Here is a 16402-nt window from a genome sequence, read left to right on the forward strand (position 1 = left end):
CTTAATCTGAAAAACAGAGAAAACGATTGACCAACTACTCACTGCATATTTCGAATGTAGAAAACATTGACCACATATATAGAACCAACGCTTAAGATCTACGCTACTAAAGAATTTAACTCAAACACCCTTAACAAATCATCTCGCACCATAGAAGATAATTACAAGCTTCACACGCAAAACCCTAATTCATTTCGAAAATATTTTCTATTAAATAATATATTAAAGGGGAAAGAACCATTCGAACTGAAGAACTCTAAATTGTATAAACCGGAAACATGCATGGCTCAATTTTATTTAAACAACGTCAAAGTTCTAATGAGTTCTCAGTTGAACCTTTTACATTATAAGGATTATCGAACCAAAATAACCAAACAGACAAAGAAACACGCAATAAACCAAGTTCCTGATTTTTTGACATGCACGTCAGATTGGTATTGCATGTATGCAAGTTAGGTTGAAGAGTTTGAAACATCATCCCAGCGCCATATTGTCCCATCCTCACAGCAACTCAATATAGTACTAAAACATAAACAACAGAAGACTATAGTTAAAAACTACAAGAATATTGCATCAAAAATATGAGAATGATCATCAATATATCAAGCATTACCTTCCATCAAAGGAAGTAGCAGTCTGCCTGATCGGAGAGATTGATTGAGGATGTGACAACCTGAACAAGGTGACTAAGCATAAGAACTTTATACAGTAGAAGACCTTTGAATTGAAATAACTATAAAACTTAGGTCAAATTTTTTAAAGTCTTGTTTGAACTGGTTTTTACAATCAGAATTGGAGTTCATCTCAGAAATTTGCATAATCTTTTTAAGGCAAATATTTATTTGCAGATTGTGGAGATGAAACTTAAATTCTGATTGAAAACTACACAAACCATCAATAGAACTTTCTCTAAGTTTTGTTCTTGAAATAATCAGTTGATAGACAACATACTTTGTAGCAAGTACAGGAGGACATGACTGCAATTCCCAAACATAAATCTTGCCTTCCCTGTTACCTGAAAGACCCAGAAAATAAAAAATGAACATAAAACAAAAGTAAAATCTTAAAATTTCCTCAGACTTGCCATAAAAAAGCACCAGTCCAAATTGTCAGAAATATGTATTCAACAAATTGTCCAATTATCCATAGTTCCTATCACACTATATGACTGGAACTGCAGTAGATACTAGAGAAAATAATAAATTTTAAAAAATAAGCAATCATTCTTACCTACTGTAGCTATGTTGAAATGGAAATCACATGAAAACTTGATGAACCAGATATCACATTCAGGAATGGGGTATTTCTGAAGGACATCAACTGCACCCTAAAAATCCACACAGAGCACAAAAAATAATATGAAGCTGATTAAAACTTACATATCATAAAAACAAATGAAAACAGATAATAATAATAATAAATAATTATAACTAACCGTTCCTGTAATTTCTTCCTTCACTTTAGGTTCCCACAACATAATTTCATCATCAACACTCTGGAAACGTAAAATGATCCATTACTCAAGGAATTGGCAAATTAACTATATCAATAGGAGGAAAACTCGTTGAAAACTCGATACTATGATTCATTGTGGAGTGCCCAAAATGAGGACTTGCCCAAAAACCTTCCTAACTTCTCGTCTCCCAATTATTAAACTTTTTTAGACAAAGAAACTTCACTGAAACATATTTCCCACTTAAAATGAGCATCAAGGATAAGTGTAGAAACATCAAATTCAGTAAAGCTACCTCAGCTTGTCTACCAAAGAAAGTCGTTAATATTTATACCATACAAACTTACACCAAAGTTTTACCATAAAAATTTTCAAAAATTAATTTGTTGTTTTAATAAAATAGTATCAGAAACAGCTGTTTTACATAAGATACGTGAAGCTGATAATACTATTTCCACAACAAAAATAACATTTAAATTCAACCAGGAAGAGTAGTCTGACACTGAGCAATCACTCACCTTTGAAAGGATAAAATCACCCAACCACCTAGTACAGTCAACATAATTTACATGAACCGAAGCAGTGTATACCTGAGAATAGGTATCACTAGAATTAGGAATTATACTAAGATCAACGATATGTACCAAAAATAAATTGTTACTAACAGGACGTTGGACAAATTTTGTTGGGAACTTTGAAGGAAGATCTGTCCATGTGAATGATTTTTCTACATATGTCCAGAAATCTGCATAAACGCAAGGAACATGATGGAATAAAATGAAGCGGATAATTATAGAGTTGGTACATTACAATTGACTGAATGTGTAAACAGAAACAGGTGTAATGTTCCGCACAAGAACTTTTTACAAATTACAAAAATAATTGCTACTTGCAGCATATTTTGTTATGAAACAAATATCAGAGATACAATAAAAAATGTATATCAAATCCATTAAGAATAATTGATTATATGTAAGAAGGATAGATGTATAAACAGAGGACATGGAAGATCAAGGAACCCTCAATAGCTTTCCTAAAAATATTGACACAATGGTGACATTTAATCCGTGCCGTGTAGTCAACTCCACCTAGTGGAAAAAGTATCAATTTTATCTTATTTCTTCATTTTCGTTATAACTGACGAAAGAGCTGATTTTTTTCACTCTGCTCTCTTAACAATCTAAATATCAATCAACCATTACTTCAGTTTTGTTTCACTCTGCCAATCTTTAGTCAGGTAGCATAAAGAAGCTACCATAAAACAAAATATCTTACCCTTTATAGACCATATTTTTACGGTATTATCCATGCCACAACTACAAATACGATATATATCCGAAGGATGAAAGTCCTACAGAAAGAAACATAAAATTAGTTGGGCTAATCTCCAAAATCCAGATATTATATATATTATAGCTACGAATAGGTAGGCATGTAAACAAGAAAAAGGACAAGATACACTGGATGGAGAGTAGACTTACAACACTTAGGATTTCATTGCGGTGTCCTCCAGCTCCTGAAAATATCAGGATACATATTCCAGTTTGAGTATTCCACAACCGAAGAGATTCATCCTGATCAACATTAAATGTCATTAATGAGAAACAAAAGATTCTTTAAATAGTTAAAATGTGGAGAAGCCAATTACTTTGCTTGCAGATATCACAAGTGATGGTTTTAATGTTTGGGTTCTGACTTCATTTATAGAATTCCCATGGCCAATAAAACTCTGCAGAGAGGAGATGTCATGTTATGTGGCAGAAGGGATTAGAGCACAACCAATACATTTTCAACATTATTGACAAAAAAAATACATTCAAAGGCATTTAGCCTGCAGTAATGCTCTCAAAAATCCCAACTAACAATCAACACTAAGGGCAGGCACATATGAGTGAATAACTTATTAAGCTTTGATTCAGTAAGAACTTAAGCACTGGTTCAACAATAAAAAGCTTATCCATGAAGTTAACTGTGAATCACTTTTCGGTTAAGCTTCTTAAAATAAGCGAAGAAGAATGAATAGTGAAGACATGAACCACTTTAATAAGCTCAAACCAAACTCCAACAAGGACACCAATATTTTTTTCTACGAAAACAAAATTCAGAAAAAGTACTTAACCATAAAAATTAAAAGTAAACAGAGCTACCATTAATCAAAGACCACCTTGAAATGCTTTTATATAAAATAAACCGACATAAGCTCCATATAATCTCTTACAAACGCCACCGAAATATAAAAAATCTATAATCACATGTTCAAAAGCTTCATGCAGATTATCACGAGTTCATTACTGTAACCAAAATACCCTGTATATGCTCTCACGGCCAGCATCAATGATTCGGATTATCCCCTTGCTTCCACCAGCCACAATATATGGACTCCCATCATCACTGCATGTCCAACCCACAGTGTAAAAAGCCTCATCCTTCTGGTCCACATAAAAACATAAAAAGTGAAACAAACTTTAGAACACATACATATACAAAAAAACAAAGTTAGAGAAAATAGAGACTGAAGAGTCAATGTTCACTTACATCCTCGTCCACATAAGACTGCAAAACAGCTATAACCCCTCCTTCAAGGCATTGATAAACAGTAATCTAAGAAGGGGAAAAAAACATTAAAAATTGAAACTTCTGGAATGAAATGAAAAAGGACAGTGGAGAAAAAAAAAATAGAGGGTGTACTCTGTTGCCACCAACAGTGACGAAAACATTGAAGTAACGAGAGTCAAGGAAGTTGAAAACGACAGCGTATATAGGGCGTTTCCCCTCTTCGAGGCGATTGGTGATTCTGTATTCTTTCTTTTTGGCCGGAGCCAACGATCCCACCACAGGCTCACACCCTAAGCCAAATGTTTTTCCCTTTTTAGCCTCTTCCCCCGTCATCTTTTGTATTTCTCAGTATTCTCTCTCTTAGGGTTTCACACAAAGAAAGATGAGAGAGAAAGATGTAATTTTTCAATTTCTCACACAAAAAATTAAATAAATAGATAATTTTACGGACATCCGATTAACATTCAATCTGACCCGACTCATGCTAAAAGTTCTCCATTTTAGGTTAAAATTTTAGATTATTTTATATGTCTGAATCTGACGTCAGATGTTATGTCAGACGTGACGTCAGATATCATGTCAGACACTGTTATGAAATTATAATGTCTTTATGATCCATTAACAGTTATGTATTACTTTTATAGTTGGTAAGTAATGAGTAATAAATTATTATGGTTTTTCATAATTTACACTAAATAATTTTATAGGTTATCTGGTTAAGACTAAATTGAATCTTACTCATGATAAAAAAGTGTATATCTTAATTTGTATCATAATTAAATAATTAAGTTTTATATTTATAAGTTTGTCTTAATCTAATATTAGGTCTGAATCTAAGATTAGAAGTGATGTTAAATATTACTTAAGTCATGATTATAAAAATTGGATTTTGATATGGTGAAAAATATTTATTATATGGATAACCAATGACTAATTAAAGATTACATTTTACATAATTTACATTAAATAGATAATTTTAAATGTTATCCAAATTCAAACTCCCCTGATTTATCCATTAATACTCAATCAAACCTGATTCATGTTAAAAATTCTCAATCTTTACTTGTATCATGATTAAAAATTTAGGTTATTTTACATTTGTTTGAATCTGATGTTAGACGTGATGCTAGATATTACGTCAGACCTAACGTTAGATACCATGTCACACACTACTATAAAATTTTGATTTTCATAATATTTTTATGATTAAAATGAAAATTATTTACTACTTTCATAATGTACATTAAATAGATAATTTTATATGTTATCTTGTCAAGACTCAATAAAATCTTACTCATGTTAAAAAAGTTTATATCTTAGTTTGTATCAAAATTAAATAATTAGGTTTTACATTTATAAGTTTGTCTCAACCTAGATGTGAAGTTAAATATTACTTAAGTCACAATTATAAAATTTGGATTTTGATATCGTCAAAAATATTTATTAAAATTTTATAGTTGGTGATCAATTACTAATTAAAGATTTTTTTATATGATTCATATTAAATAGATAATTTTAAATGTTATTCAAATTCAAACTTACCTTAATTATCCGATTAATAGTCAATACAACCTTATTCATGTTAAAAATTCACACTATTTACTTGTATCATAATTAAAAATTTAGGTTATTTTATATTTGTTTGAATATGATATCCTCAAATACTACGTGAGACACTACTAGAGAATTTAGATTTTCCTAATGTCTTTATAATTAAAATGAAAATTATTTGTTACTTTTACAATTAGTAATCAATAACTAATAAATTATTAAGGTTTTCCATAATTTATATTAAATAAAAATTTATAAGTTTTCTCAATCAATACAAATTTATTACCATGTTTTAATAAATATGAATATCGTATAAGTGTAGTAGAATTAAACTTTAAAACAATTTTCAGACACACTAAAATAAGTCTATTAGTTTTCAATTAAGTTAACATGTAATAAACATTTGTTTTGTTTTATATTCATTTACTAAACACGAGTTTGTTTAGATTTTTTTTACAATAAACTTTTGAATGATTTCATTATTATTTTAAATATTATATAAGTATTATTTAGGTAAAGAAGATAAGTATTTTTTAAAATCAAAGTATTTTTAGTTTTTTCAAGCATTATTCAATTGCCACTCTTACAAAATAAAAATAAAAAATTCAATTTCCACTCCTTAAAAAATAAACAAACACATTGCTTAAATTATATGGAAAACTTTAGAGGAAAAAAGAAAACTACACTTTTAGATTTGATAGCAACAGTTTTATTGAAATTTTCTGAATAACTTTACTAACGATGTTTTTTATACAAGCAAAAATAATAAAATTATATATCTAAGATATAATTACAATTAAAAAATCATTTAAGATAACTTTTTATAACACTAACATTTATATATTTATATTGAAAGAAAAATGATATAAGTAAAAAATTACTTCACTTAAACTTAAACAAACTCAATATATATTATATTTTTAACTTTTCAAAATAATGAAATTATATATTTAAAATATAATTACAATTAAAATTTTATTTTGAATAATTTTTTATAAAATCAATATTTATATATTTGTATTTAATTAAAAAGAATATTAGTAAAATATCATGCAAAATTTGGAAATTATTGAACCTGGAACATATAAAAGAAAAAAAATAGAAATGTATTAAAAAAAAATTAATTTAGTTTGGGGCTAGTCCCATTCTAACCCTACCCCAATCCACTTTATGTGGGGCTTTGGGAGTTGAGACTTTAAAAAAAATCCTATTAAGTGAGTTAAAAAAATGGAGCTTAATTTTATAAGGGGTTAGGGTCAAGAGCGTTGCTCCCTTCACCACCACGTCATCATGCTCCATGCACCTCCTCAAATTCTTTTATTTTCAAAACTATCCTTAGGTTAAAGGTTAAAACTTTTTTACTTCTACCACGAATTTTTAATTTATTTCCCAAACTCTAATTTTACCTTATTCATATTCTCTAAACGCATCAGCTGCACCCCACCCCATATCAACTCAATCTTTTTCTACTTACTTGTAGCTAAGGATAATTTTGAAAATAGAAGAATTTGAGGAGGTACAAGAAGCATGTCGTGGTGGTGCAGGAGTCAAAAGCCACAAGTAATAACCTACTTTTGTCAAAAGTTTGTGTTAGTGGTGAACTTGGTGTAATTATATTTGTTTGCATTGTTTATTCATAATATGAAAATATGATTTTCATTGCTACATTACCACAAAATTAACTTCCTTTCTGCATATTTAAAAGGAGAAACTTGATTTGTGCAATTATATCACATGAAGAGGCAATTGAGGGTGTTTTTAAAAGTCGGTACCAACTAGACACTAACTATTGAATTTGAGGACTAATTAAATAATTAAGCATTTTTAATAATATTAGTTACGTTGTACCTTTTTATGTTAGTTATATAGAAAGCGTGAATTTTTCATATCAATTAAATTTTTGACAAAAATAATTTCCTTACCATGTAAATTGAAAGAATGGTCAATAAAAGACCTCAAAATGTTGTAATATATATTTTTTCTCAATTTCTACTATGATTAAATCTTAGCTACAACCAATTTCCTGGTTAATTATAATCTTGATTGACATAAAAAATTTATCTTTTTAATATCTGATTTGTTTTAGTTATTATTCTCTTTATATATTAATATATTTTCATGCAGATATTACAAACACAATTCATAAATAAAGATTTTTAAATTTCTATGAATGTTATCATTTTAGCTTAGTTTACTAAAAAGTTAATAATGTATTCAAGTAAATAAACAAATGTTTAAGTATACAAATATCATAATCTTAATATTAATACAAATATAAACAAATATACAAGTTATTATAATAAATAAAACTACATAAATTTACAAGTTATAAAACATTCTTCAAAAGTTTATGTTTATCACTCTTGAATGTTTAATACTTCATTTTTCAATGAAGATAGATCACTCAAAATCTACATATTCAAAATTGTATTTGAACAATGTAAATTAAAACTCATATTTAGTTATTTAAGTTGTTTGGGTCAATTCTATATTACATTCCTCCATAAATTAATAATATTTGTAAATATGATTGTGTATGTGTTTCATTACATTGACACTTATGGTTAGATAAATAATGAAAAGTATTTTATATAATACAATTCACTAGTAGTTAAACAAATAACATATATTAAATGTATTGTAGTAGCTAGTTTATTCCTATGAACATGAGAAGTCATATTAACCTCAAATGAGTTTACCTAGCTGTATAAAAACAATGTAAGCTAAATGATATCAATCATTAAATTTATTAGAATATAAAATATAAGAATTTGGACACTTAGCGTTAAATATATTTTCATTTGTCAAAGTATTCTTTTCCTTTGCAATCAACATAAAATAACCACAACAAATTTGTAAGAAATAATTAATAATAGTTGTCACTTATCCTAAGTTATAATAATATTAAAAACAATTAAGTTTTGCATCAATTTAAAAATGATACACTTAATTATGTAAATAAAGTGTTAGATATTTCTTTTCTTATATTTCGTAAATGTTCATATAAAGTATTTATATATCAAGTACTATGTTTGTACCTTTATTTTTCTTTGTTCTAAATGACAACAATATCAAGGATTACTAACCTTCGGTACAAGAAAAAAAAGGATGATATCAATTTTCTATAACTTCACAATTGTGATTTTGGAAAAAATAGTAACTTTTTTATCTTTAGAATCATCCAGCACATGTTGAAAATATAATGTAGTATAGCTTAGTTCATTGTAACATAAAAAAAAGAAGAAAAAGACACAATTAAAGTAAGTAAGAAAAAATTTCCTTGTTACAATTTGCTTGACTACTCTTTCCAACAAAAGAAATTCTCACATAAATAGAAATCCTTAAACATATTGATATAAGAGATTCATATAGGCTTCTTTTATTGATCAAAAGCTTCCTGTGACCAACATGTTAGACAATATACAATTCAGGGAAACATTGTTTTACATGTTCTTATTTTGGAACACTTGGATGATTTGCGTAGCCTCTCGTGTAAAACCTTATGTTTTCATTTTGAAAACCTTTAATGCTTTAGGTCAAGTGGGCAATTCTCTTTCTGAAAAGATATATTGTTTAATGCTTATTGTTAAACTTCAAAACTAGAGATTCTAGACGGTCTAGTCTCTCTAGACAATCTTGTCTCATCATTCTCCCCGCGTTTTGATGTTTAACAAATGCACATGGTAAATGAAATATCTTTCATAATGATTTTGAAAATGTTTGAAAATTGTCAAGGTTTTTCTATCTTACTAAACAATGTGTATTTTAGGTGTGCTCCCCCCTTACTCCTAGCTCCCCTGAATTGTTTGACCTTTTTATCAAAGAAAGAATATTTTTGTAAAAAGTATTAGAGCAAATGAGAGCTTTTGAACAACTTCCTTCAAAGTGTTTCTATGTAAAAATTTATATCATGGCTTTAAGGTGTAAATATCAAATCATTGATTCAGAGCATAAATGAAATGATTATTCATTCATGTATCAGAGTAAAATATAGTTACTTGATGTTCATCAGAGCGTAGATGTTATATTAGAACATGTTATGAGACATGGATATTTCAATCTCGAATATTTATATATTAAAACAGTATTTGTAGGATTTAAGGAATGTGCTCCCATGAATATGATAGTTTATTTTCATCACAACATTCATGCATTCAATCGCATGACATACTATAGTCTATTTTCATCACAACATTCAGACATTCAAACACATGACATATTATGGCATTAAAGCATTAATATTCATCAGTTAAATATGATACAAATAATTTATGACTTCCATAAGTCATCATCATTGGATTGAATGAATGCAACTAAATTATTAAGCCAAATATATGAAACACGAAGATATATATAATCATAAAAATGAGCCAATGGAATTATTGTAAAAAGAAATTATGAATAAATAACTAATGTAGTGCATAGTTTTAGAGTTCTCCGCTATAAAAATAAATAGGCCAAGTTTCTCAACCAAGAAGGGAGGTGAATTGGTTTCCCTTGTAAAAATAATTTCTTTTAAAACTCTTTTTCAAATCTTTTGATCTTTCTTGGAATGCAATCAATAAAGAATGAAATCAAAGTAAGAGTGTAGGGAAAGAAAGAATTCACACAAGGATATATACTAGTTCGGCAAAGCCTACATCCAGTCTTCTTTCAATCAACCTTAAATTAAAAGGATTGCACTATAATGATTGAGTTCTTACAAGCAAGATATAGAGGCAACCTTCTCAATGTACTCTCCTTACAACTCCAAATCACTTATAGCAAATACACCCTGTCAACACCCAATTTCGTCCGGATGACTAAATAATATAGGTCTTTCGTTTTTTTTTATTGCATCTTATTTTATTTTATGTTTTTTATGAATTTTATTATTTTATTTTGTTTTTTTATTTCATTTGATTTTTCATATAAGTATTGTAAAAAGAAAGCAAAAAAAAAAAGAAAAAAAAAAAAAAAGAAAAAAAAAGAGAAAAGGAAAAAACGGTTACTCCCTCACGCACACGGACTGCCCTTTTGCTCTCGACCACCCTCTGCTCCGGACACCCGTAACCACCCCAACAACTTTTCCATTTTACTCCCAATTCCTCATCTCCATTGAGAAGGATCCATGATTCACCTCTAACGAAACACCTCTGCCTCCACCACGTTTTCTAACAGCACCATCATTCACACACCCGTAACCACCTAACCACTTTTCTTTTTCACTCCCAACTCCATTACCTCCAACAGATCTATCATTCATGGGGGACGATCCTCCATTACCTCCAACAGATCTATCATTCACTGGGGACGATCCTCCATTACCTCCAATACACATCACCTTCATCCCAGGCCTCAGTGGAGGAACACCTCTATTCTTTTCACACAGCGTCTTCATTGTCACCCCTCATAATTCCTCACCAAACCAGATTCAATCTCCAGAATCACTGTCCACTCCAACCTTTGTCTCACCCACGGCCAGCACCTATCATCTTCATCCCTTTCTTCTTCCTTTTCATCTTCAACACTCGAGATCAATCATACCTCCCTACCATCACTTCACAGGCATCTTTGTTTATCCACTTAAACCTGCAAGAAGAAAATCACAAAACCAGAAATGACTAAACCACTGTGAACCCTTCAATTCTTTTTCAATTTCGCCAGACCATCCTCATCCTCCTCTTCGAACCATCCTTGCGTCCATAGCAACCAAACAGAGGGAGAAGAGAAACTGAGGAAGAATGAAAGGTTTGGAACGCTACGAAGAGGGACGACGCTCTTGTCGTGAGTAACGTCGCCGATGGTCTTGGCGACGACCCGTGGCAACATCTTTTAGCTGAGCTTGAAGATCGCCGTGGTGTTTGGTTTGGGGTAGGCAAGGTCTGAGCGAGAGAAGACGAAGATGGTGGTCCGCGGCGGCGCTCCTAGCCGGTGAGGAAAAGCGACGGCCCCAGCTTGGTCGCAGCGGCGACTTGCGCAGGACAGCGACATTGACGACGCCGGCAACTTCACCGGTCCAGGTCGTTGCGGCGAGGAGCAACAGAGGCGCGAGCAACTGTGTCGCTGGCATCGCTTCACGGTGTCGGAGCTTACTTCTCTCGCTCACGCGAAGAGAAGAAGACGAAAGGGAGCCTGGTGCCGTGGCTGGCGATGGCTTCTGCGGCGAGTGTCTTCACTACCGACGCTGTAGACCGCAGCTAACGGTGGCCTATTAGGTGGAGGCTGGGTCGTGCCCGTGAGCGGCGGAAGTGAGTGTCTCTGGTTTCTTTTGATCAGAGAAGGAGGCCATGGAGCATTGAGTGCAGATGTTGAAATGGGGGAATTGTGTAGAACCCCTAATGTTCCTGATTTGGGTTAAAGGGCTTTGGACCTAGCTTTTGGGCCACATTCTCTCTGCCTGCCACCACGCATAACTCCATTCACACCCTCATTCCATTTGGGCTTAAGCCCATTCTGTTTTTGCAAACAAAACAAAGAGAATTGGGCTTGAACATATATTTCGGGATGCACCTCCTATTTCTCATTCTTACACTCCTGACAGCATTGGCCCAAGCAAAGGAGCCTCATTTCTTCGCACCCCTGGTTTTTAATCTCTACACCCCTATTCTTGTTGGGCTGTTTCTCTTGCTTCATTTTTATGCTTTTGTTTCTTTATTTTTATTAGTATTTGTTTAGTTATTAGTCTTTACTGTATGTAACCCCTTGTATGATAACCCCACTCCTAGATCTTGTCTTTTATTTTTATCTCGGTTATTTACTGCACTTTAAATAAAAAAGAAGAAGGAAAATTATATATAAATAATAAAATCAAATAAAAGTATTTTGAAAAGGTTTAAGCACACGTGCGACCGCTCGCGTAGGCCTTGTGCTGAAAATCTTTTCCTTTTCTTTTACAAAAGTTAAAAATCAAATAAAAATATTTTGAAAAGGTTTAAGCACACGTGCGACCGCTCGCGTAGGCCTTGTGCTGAAAATCTTTTCCTTTTCTTTTACAAAAAAGTTAAAAATCAAATAAAAATATTTTGAAAAGGTTTAAGCACACGTGCGACCGCTCGCGTAGGCCTTGTGCTGAGAATCTTTTCCTTTTCTTTTACAAAAAAGTGAAAAATCAAATAAATATATTTTGAAAAGGTTTTAAGCACACGTGCGACCGCTCGCGTAGGCCTTGTGCTGAAAATCTTTTCCTTTTCTTTTACAAAAAGTAAAAATCAAATAAATATATTTTGAAAAGGTTTAAGCACACGTGCGACCGCTCGCGTAGGCCTTGTGCTGAAAATCTTTTCCTTTTCTTTTACAAAGGTTAAAAATCAAATAAAAATATTTGAAAAGGTTTTAAGCACACGTGCGACCGCTCGCGTAGGCCTTGTGCTAAAAAACCTTTTCCTTTTACAAAAGTTCAAAATCAAATAAAAATATTTGAAAAGGTTTAAGCACACGTGCGACCGCTCGCGTAGGCCTTGTGCTAGAAAACCTTTTCCTTCTTTATTAAAAATACTAAAATATTCCCAGCTACAAGTAATCTTTCACCCAGAACTACGTGATCCTTGATTCTCCATCAAAAGTGGAGATACGTAGGAGCAAGGCTAGCCCTTGTCAGGTTCACTTTCCCAAAAATCCAAATTTATGCATAATCATTTTCCAAACAAAATTTTCTAAACAATTTTCAAGCAAATTTTCAAGCAGTTTTCTAAAAGAACTACGTAACCCTGATTTCTCATTTTGAATGAGAATACGTAGGAGCAAGGTCAATCCTTGTCGGGCCCAAAAAACTAAAAAAATATGTTTTGTTTATTTTAGAATTTTATTTTAGGGGATAGTTAAACATTTTGAAAATCACATCATATTCGTGCATTTAGTTAAAGGTACTGCCTTAGGGCAGGCGTTGTGGGGTGCTAACACCTTCCCCACGCGTAACCGACTCCCGAACCCAATCTTTGGTTTTCGTGGACCGTGCTTTATCGTTTTATGGTTTTTCCGTAGTTTTCCATAATAAACTATGGTGGCGACTCCAAATCTCTTTTCTAAACCGCGTTTCTTTTTTGGATCGTCGTCCCGTCGCGATTCCGGTTGCGACAGATGGCGACTCCACTGGGGACTAGCCAGAGAGTCAAGCCATTTAATTAGATATGCGAATTCGATGTGGTTTCTTTATGTTTTCCTCTCCTTTTTCTTTATCTATGTTTGACATTTTAATAATTGCGTGTGAGTTGTTTTGATTATTCTTTGAAAAAAATTGTTGTATGGTAGGAAACATGTTTATATCTGCCTGGAATCTTTCTGGTTGTTTTGCAGGTGAGGGTTTGGGGTGTACAATTGCATTCTCCCTTCACACACACACAATATGCATATCATGAGTGAGGCCCTATACCCGGGTCTGAGCGCAACTTAGAAATAGAGGGGTTGTGTAGCGGTGTCACTCTGGGATGTACTTCCTGTTTGGCTATCGTGAGAACCCCAGCCAGAGTCTGTTCTCTTCATTTGTGTCTCCACATCTAGTTGATTACTCTGACTGTTGTGGATGAACAGTGAAAAGAGCTATAGCTCTGGTGGCCTGATTTAAGTATTAGGAAGCTATCCTTGTGAGTGCATATATTTGGTCTTAGAACTTTACTCATTCAACCTTTGATAAGGCACAAAAGGGAGAAATGTGTATTCTTATAACCCTCATGTTTGCTTAATAAAAATCACGCACCTTGTGGATTCTAGTCAAAAATTATAAATTTGTGATTAAGCCTTTGAGATAAAATGGAAATTAACATGAGATCTGAAGTCAAGGGGGGTTCAAGTTCAGACATTTTAAAGAAAAGGATAGCCATTGAAGTAAAGGAGGGTAATATGGATGGCCTGAGAGAACCGCTGAAGAAAATGGAGACAACCCAAAAGGATGCATTCAGGAAGGAGTATGGGAATTTGTTGAGCCTGTTAGAGGTGGAAGTTCAAACACTGGCCATTACTCTTTTAGCCCAGTCTTATGAACCACCATTGAGGTGTTTCACTTTCCAAGATTTCCAACTAGTGCCATCAGTGGAAGAATTCGAGCAAGTCTTAAATTTGGAAAAAACTCCATACAACTACTTTGAGCAGTATATCCTTGTCTTGCAGTGAGCGAGGATCAGGAAAATACACATAATGAAGTTGGAAAGCGAGTTCAATCAAGGGCAAAGTGAGGGGCCTTCCTCAAAGATACTTATAGGAATACCTACATCATTTGGCTTAAGAGGAAAATTGGGAAATGTTTACGAATGTATTAGCTCTTCTCCTCCATGGTGTCACGCTTTCTCCTAAATGTCAAGAACCTCGTCGACTATGCCGCTATGAATGCATTCGTGGGATACGAAGAGCGCTGTGAGAATCCAGTCGCTACCATCTTGGCTGAAGTTCATGGGACCCTTAATCATTGTTATGAGTTGAAGGGAGGGAAAGTGTTATGTTGTGTTCATCTCCCGTGTGACTGAGGACGCCTTAAAGGCCACCTGTCCCATGTTTGAGCTATGGCAGTATAAACCAAATGTGAAAGGGGCAGATGAATGGGCGCAACTTTGTACAAGTTTAAAACAAAGAACAATTTAAATGGTGTGTCCCTTGGCAGCATAGATCGCAAATTATATATCATTTGCAGGAGTTAAAAATGAGCTTGGAAGAGTCTCCAACAAAATTATAGAGATGAATCAACAAGGCACGCAGAAACGCTCGTCACACATGCAGAAACGCTTGGCGCAAGGGTGACGCCAAGTGAACGTTCGTCCAGCTCTCAAAAGACAACGCTCGTCCTGAAGCAGAAGAGGACGCTCGTTTTGAAGGAGACGTTCGTCCAGATGACGTGAGAAGAGGACGTTCGTCCAGGACTCTTAGAGAGGACGATCGTCGAGGTAGAAATGGACGCTCGTCACATAGCGAGCGCACACAAGTATCGCGGACGCTCGTTGACAGAGAACGAACGGCAGAAGAAGCACAGGACGCTCGTCGCAAGAGTGGCCGCTCGACCAGACATCTCGCACAAGTGGACGCTCGTCCTAGACGCTCGTCCAGACATGTTAACGCTCGTTCAGAAAGGGAGCTCGTGCAGGACGCTCGTCACTTAGCGAGCGCACGCTCGTTTCATGGCGAGCGGACGCTCGTTGACAATGAAAGTGGACGCTCGTGTAGCAGAAAACGTTCGATCAGATAGTGGACGCTCGTCCAGACATCCAACGCTCGCACACGGACGCTCGCCGAACACAGCGCTCGTCCAGAAGAGGACGTTCGTCCACATTCGTCTGCACGTTCGTCCAGAAATGGGACGCTCGTCCAGGAACGCTCGTCCAGAATCCAACGCTCGTCCAAGGACGCTCGTCCAGAATTGGGTCGCTCGTCCAAAAAATTGGACGCTCGTCCAGAATTGTATCGCTCGTCCAGAAAATTGGACGCTCGTCCAGAATTGGGCCGCTTGTCGAGAATTTGGACGCTCGTCCAGAGATGACCCGTGACTCAATTCTTGTACCCTTCTTTATATCAGAATCCAGAGGCAATTGGAAAGGGGGATCTAGAACGGGGAGGAGACCAGGGACGCTGCTGCAGCTGCTCCAAGGGGCTTCCATGGTGGAAAAAATCCAATTTCCACCACCCAATCCATCATTTCTCTCTTCTATGTTGTATATGTGTAGCTAAAACACCATTTCACTGGGGTTAATAAAGATTCCCTTGGCCAATGAATCGTAGAGAGGGTTAGGACAATCAAGTTACCATTCAAGTCGATCCCTCCTTACCGAAGCAAAAAAAAAAAAAACTTCGTAGTGCTGAGCAGCGGATGGAATCAGCGGTTGAGAAGTTGGAAAAATGTAGCATCAAGTTAAAAAGGAGACATCTGTAAATAATGATCTA

At 34.0% G+C, this 16402-nt stretch overlaps 1 protein-coding gene across 1 annotated transcript; it reads right to left on the minus strand.

Annotated features, from left to right (window-relative positions):
* Nucleotides 1-247: 247 nt before the first annotated feature.
* LOC124830496 (polycomb group protein FERTILIZATION-INDEPENDENT ENDOSPERM-like) lies at nucleotides 248-4385 on the minus strand. Its single transcript, XM_047304230.2, has 13 exons — nucleotides 4142-4385; nucleotides 3989-4054; nucleotides 3760-3882; nucleotides 3102-3182; nucleotides 2935-3027; nucleotides 2729-2804; nucleotides 2119-2198; nucleotides 1972-2043; nucleotides 1436-1495; nucleotides 1231-1327; nucleotides 952-1015; nucleotides 614-673; nucleotides 248-522 (listed from the first exon to the last, which is right to left on the minus strand). The coding sequence occupies exons 1-13, from the start codon at nucleotides 4340-4342 to the stop codon at nucleotides 453-455; spliced, it is 1143 nt and encodes a 380-aa protein (XP_047160186.2). The 5' UTR covers nucleotides 4343-4385; the 3' UTR covers nucleotides 248-452.
* Nucleotides 4386-16402: the final 12017 nt, after the last annotated feature.

This window comes from Vigna umbellata, chromosome 6 (genome assembly GCF_029865625.1).
Source record: "Vigna umbellata cultivar VRB3 chromosome 6, Vumbellata_1.0, whole genome shotgun sequence".
NCBI lineage: Eukaryota > Viridiplantae > Streptophyta > Magnoliopsida > Fabales > Fabaceae > Vigna > Vigna umbellata.

Coding starts and splice junctions, on each gene's coding strand:
- LOC124830496 (XM_047304230.2), bottom strand. CDS start 4,342: ATGACGGGGGAAGAGGCTAAAAAGGGAAAAACATTTGGCTTAGGGTGT. Junction 2,044..2,118: donor CAAAATTTGTCCAACGTCCT/GTTAGTAACAAT, acceptor ACCTATTCTCAG/GTATACACTGCTTCGGTTCA. Junction 1,496..1,971: donor GTGATTTTATCCTTTCAAAG/GTGAGTGATTGC, acceptor TTACGTTTCCAG/AGTGTTGATGATGAAATTAT.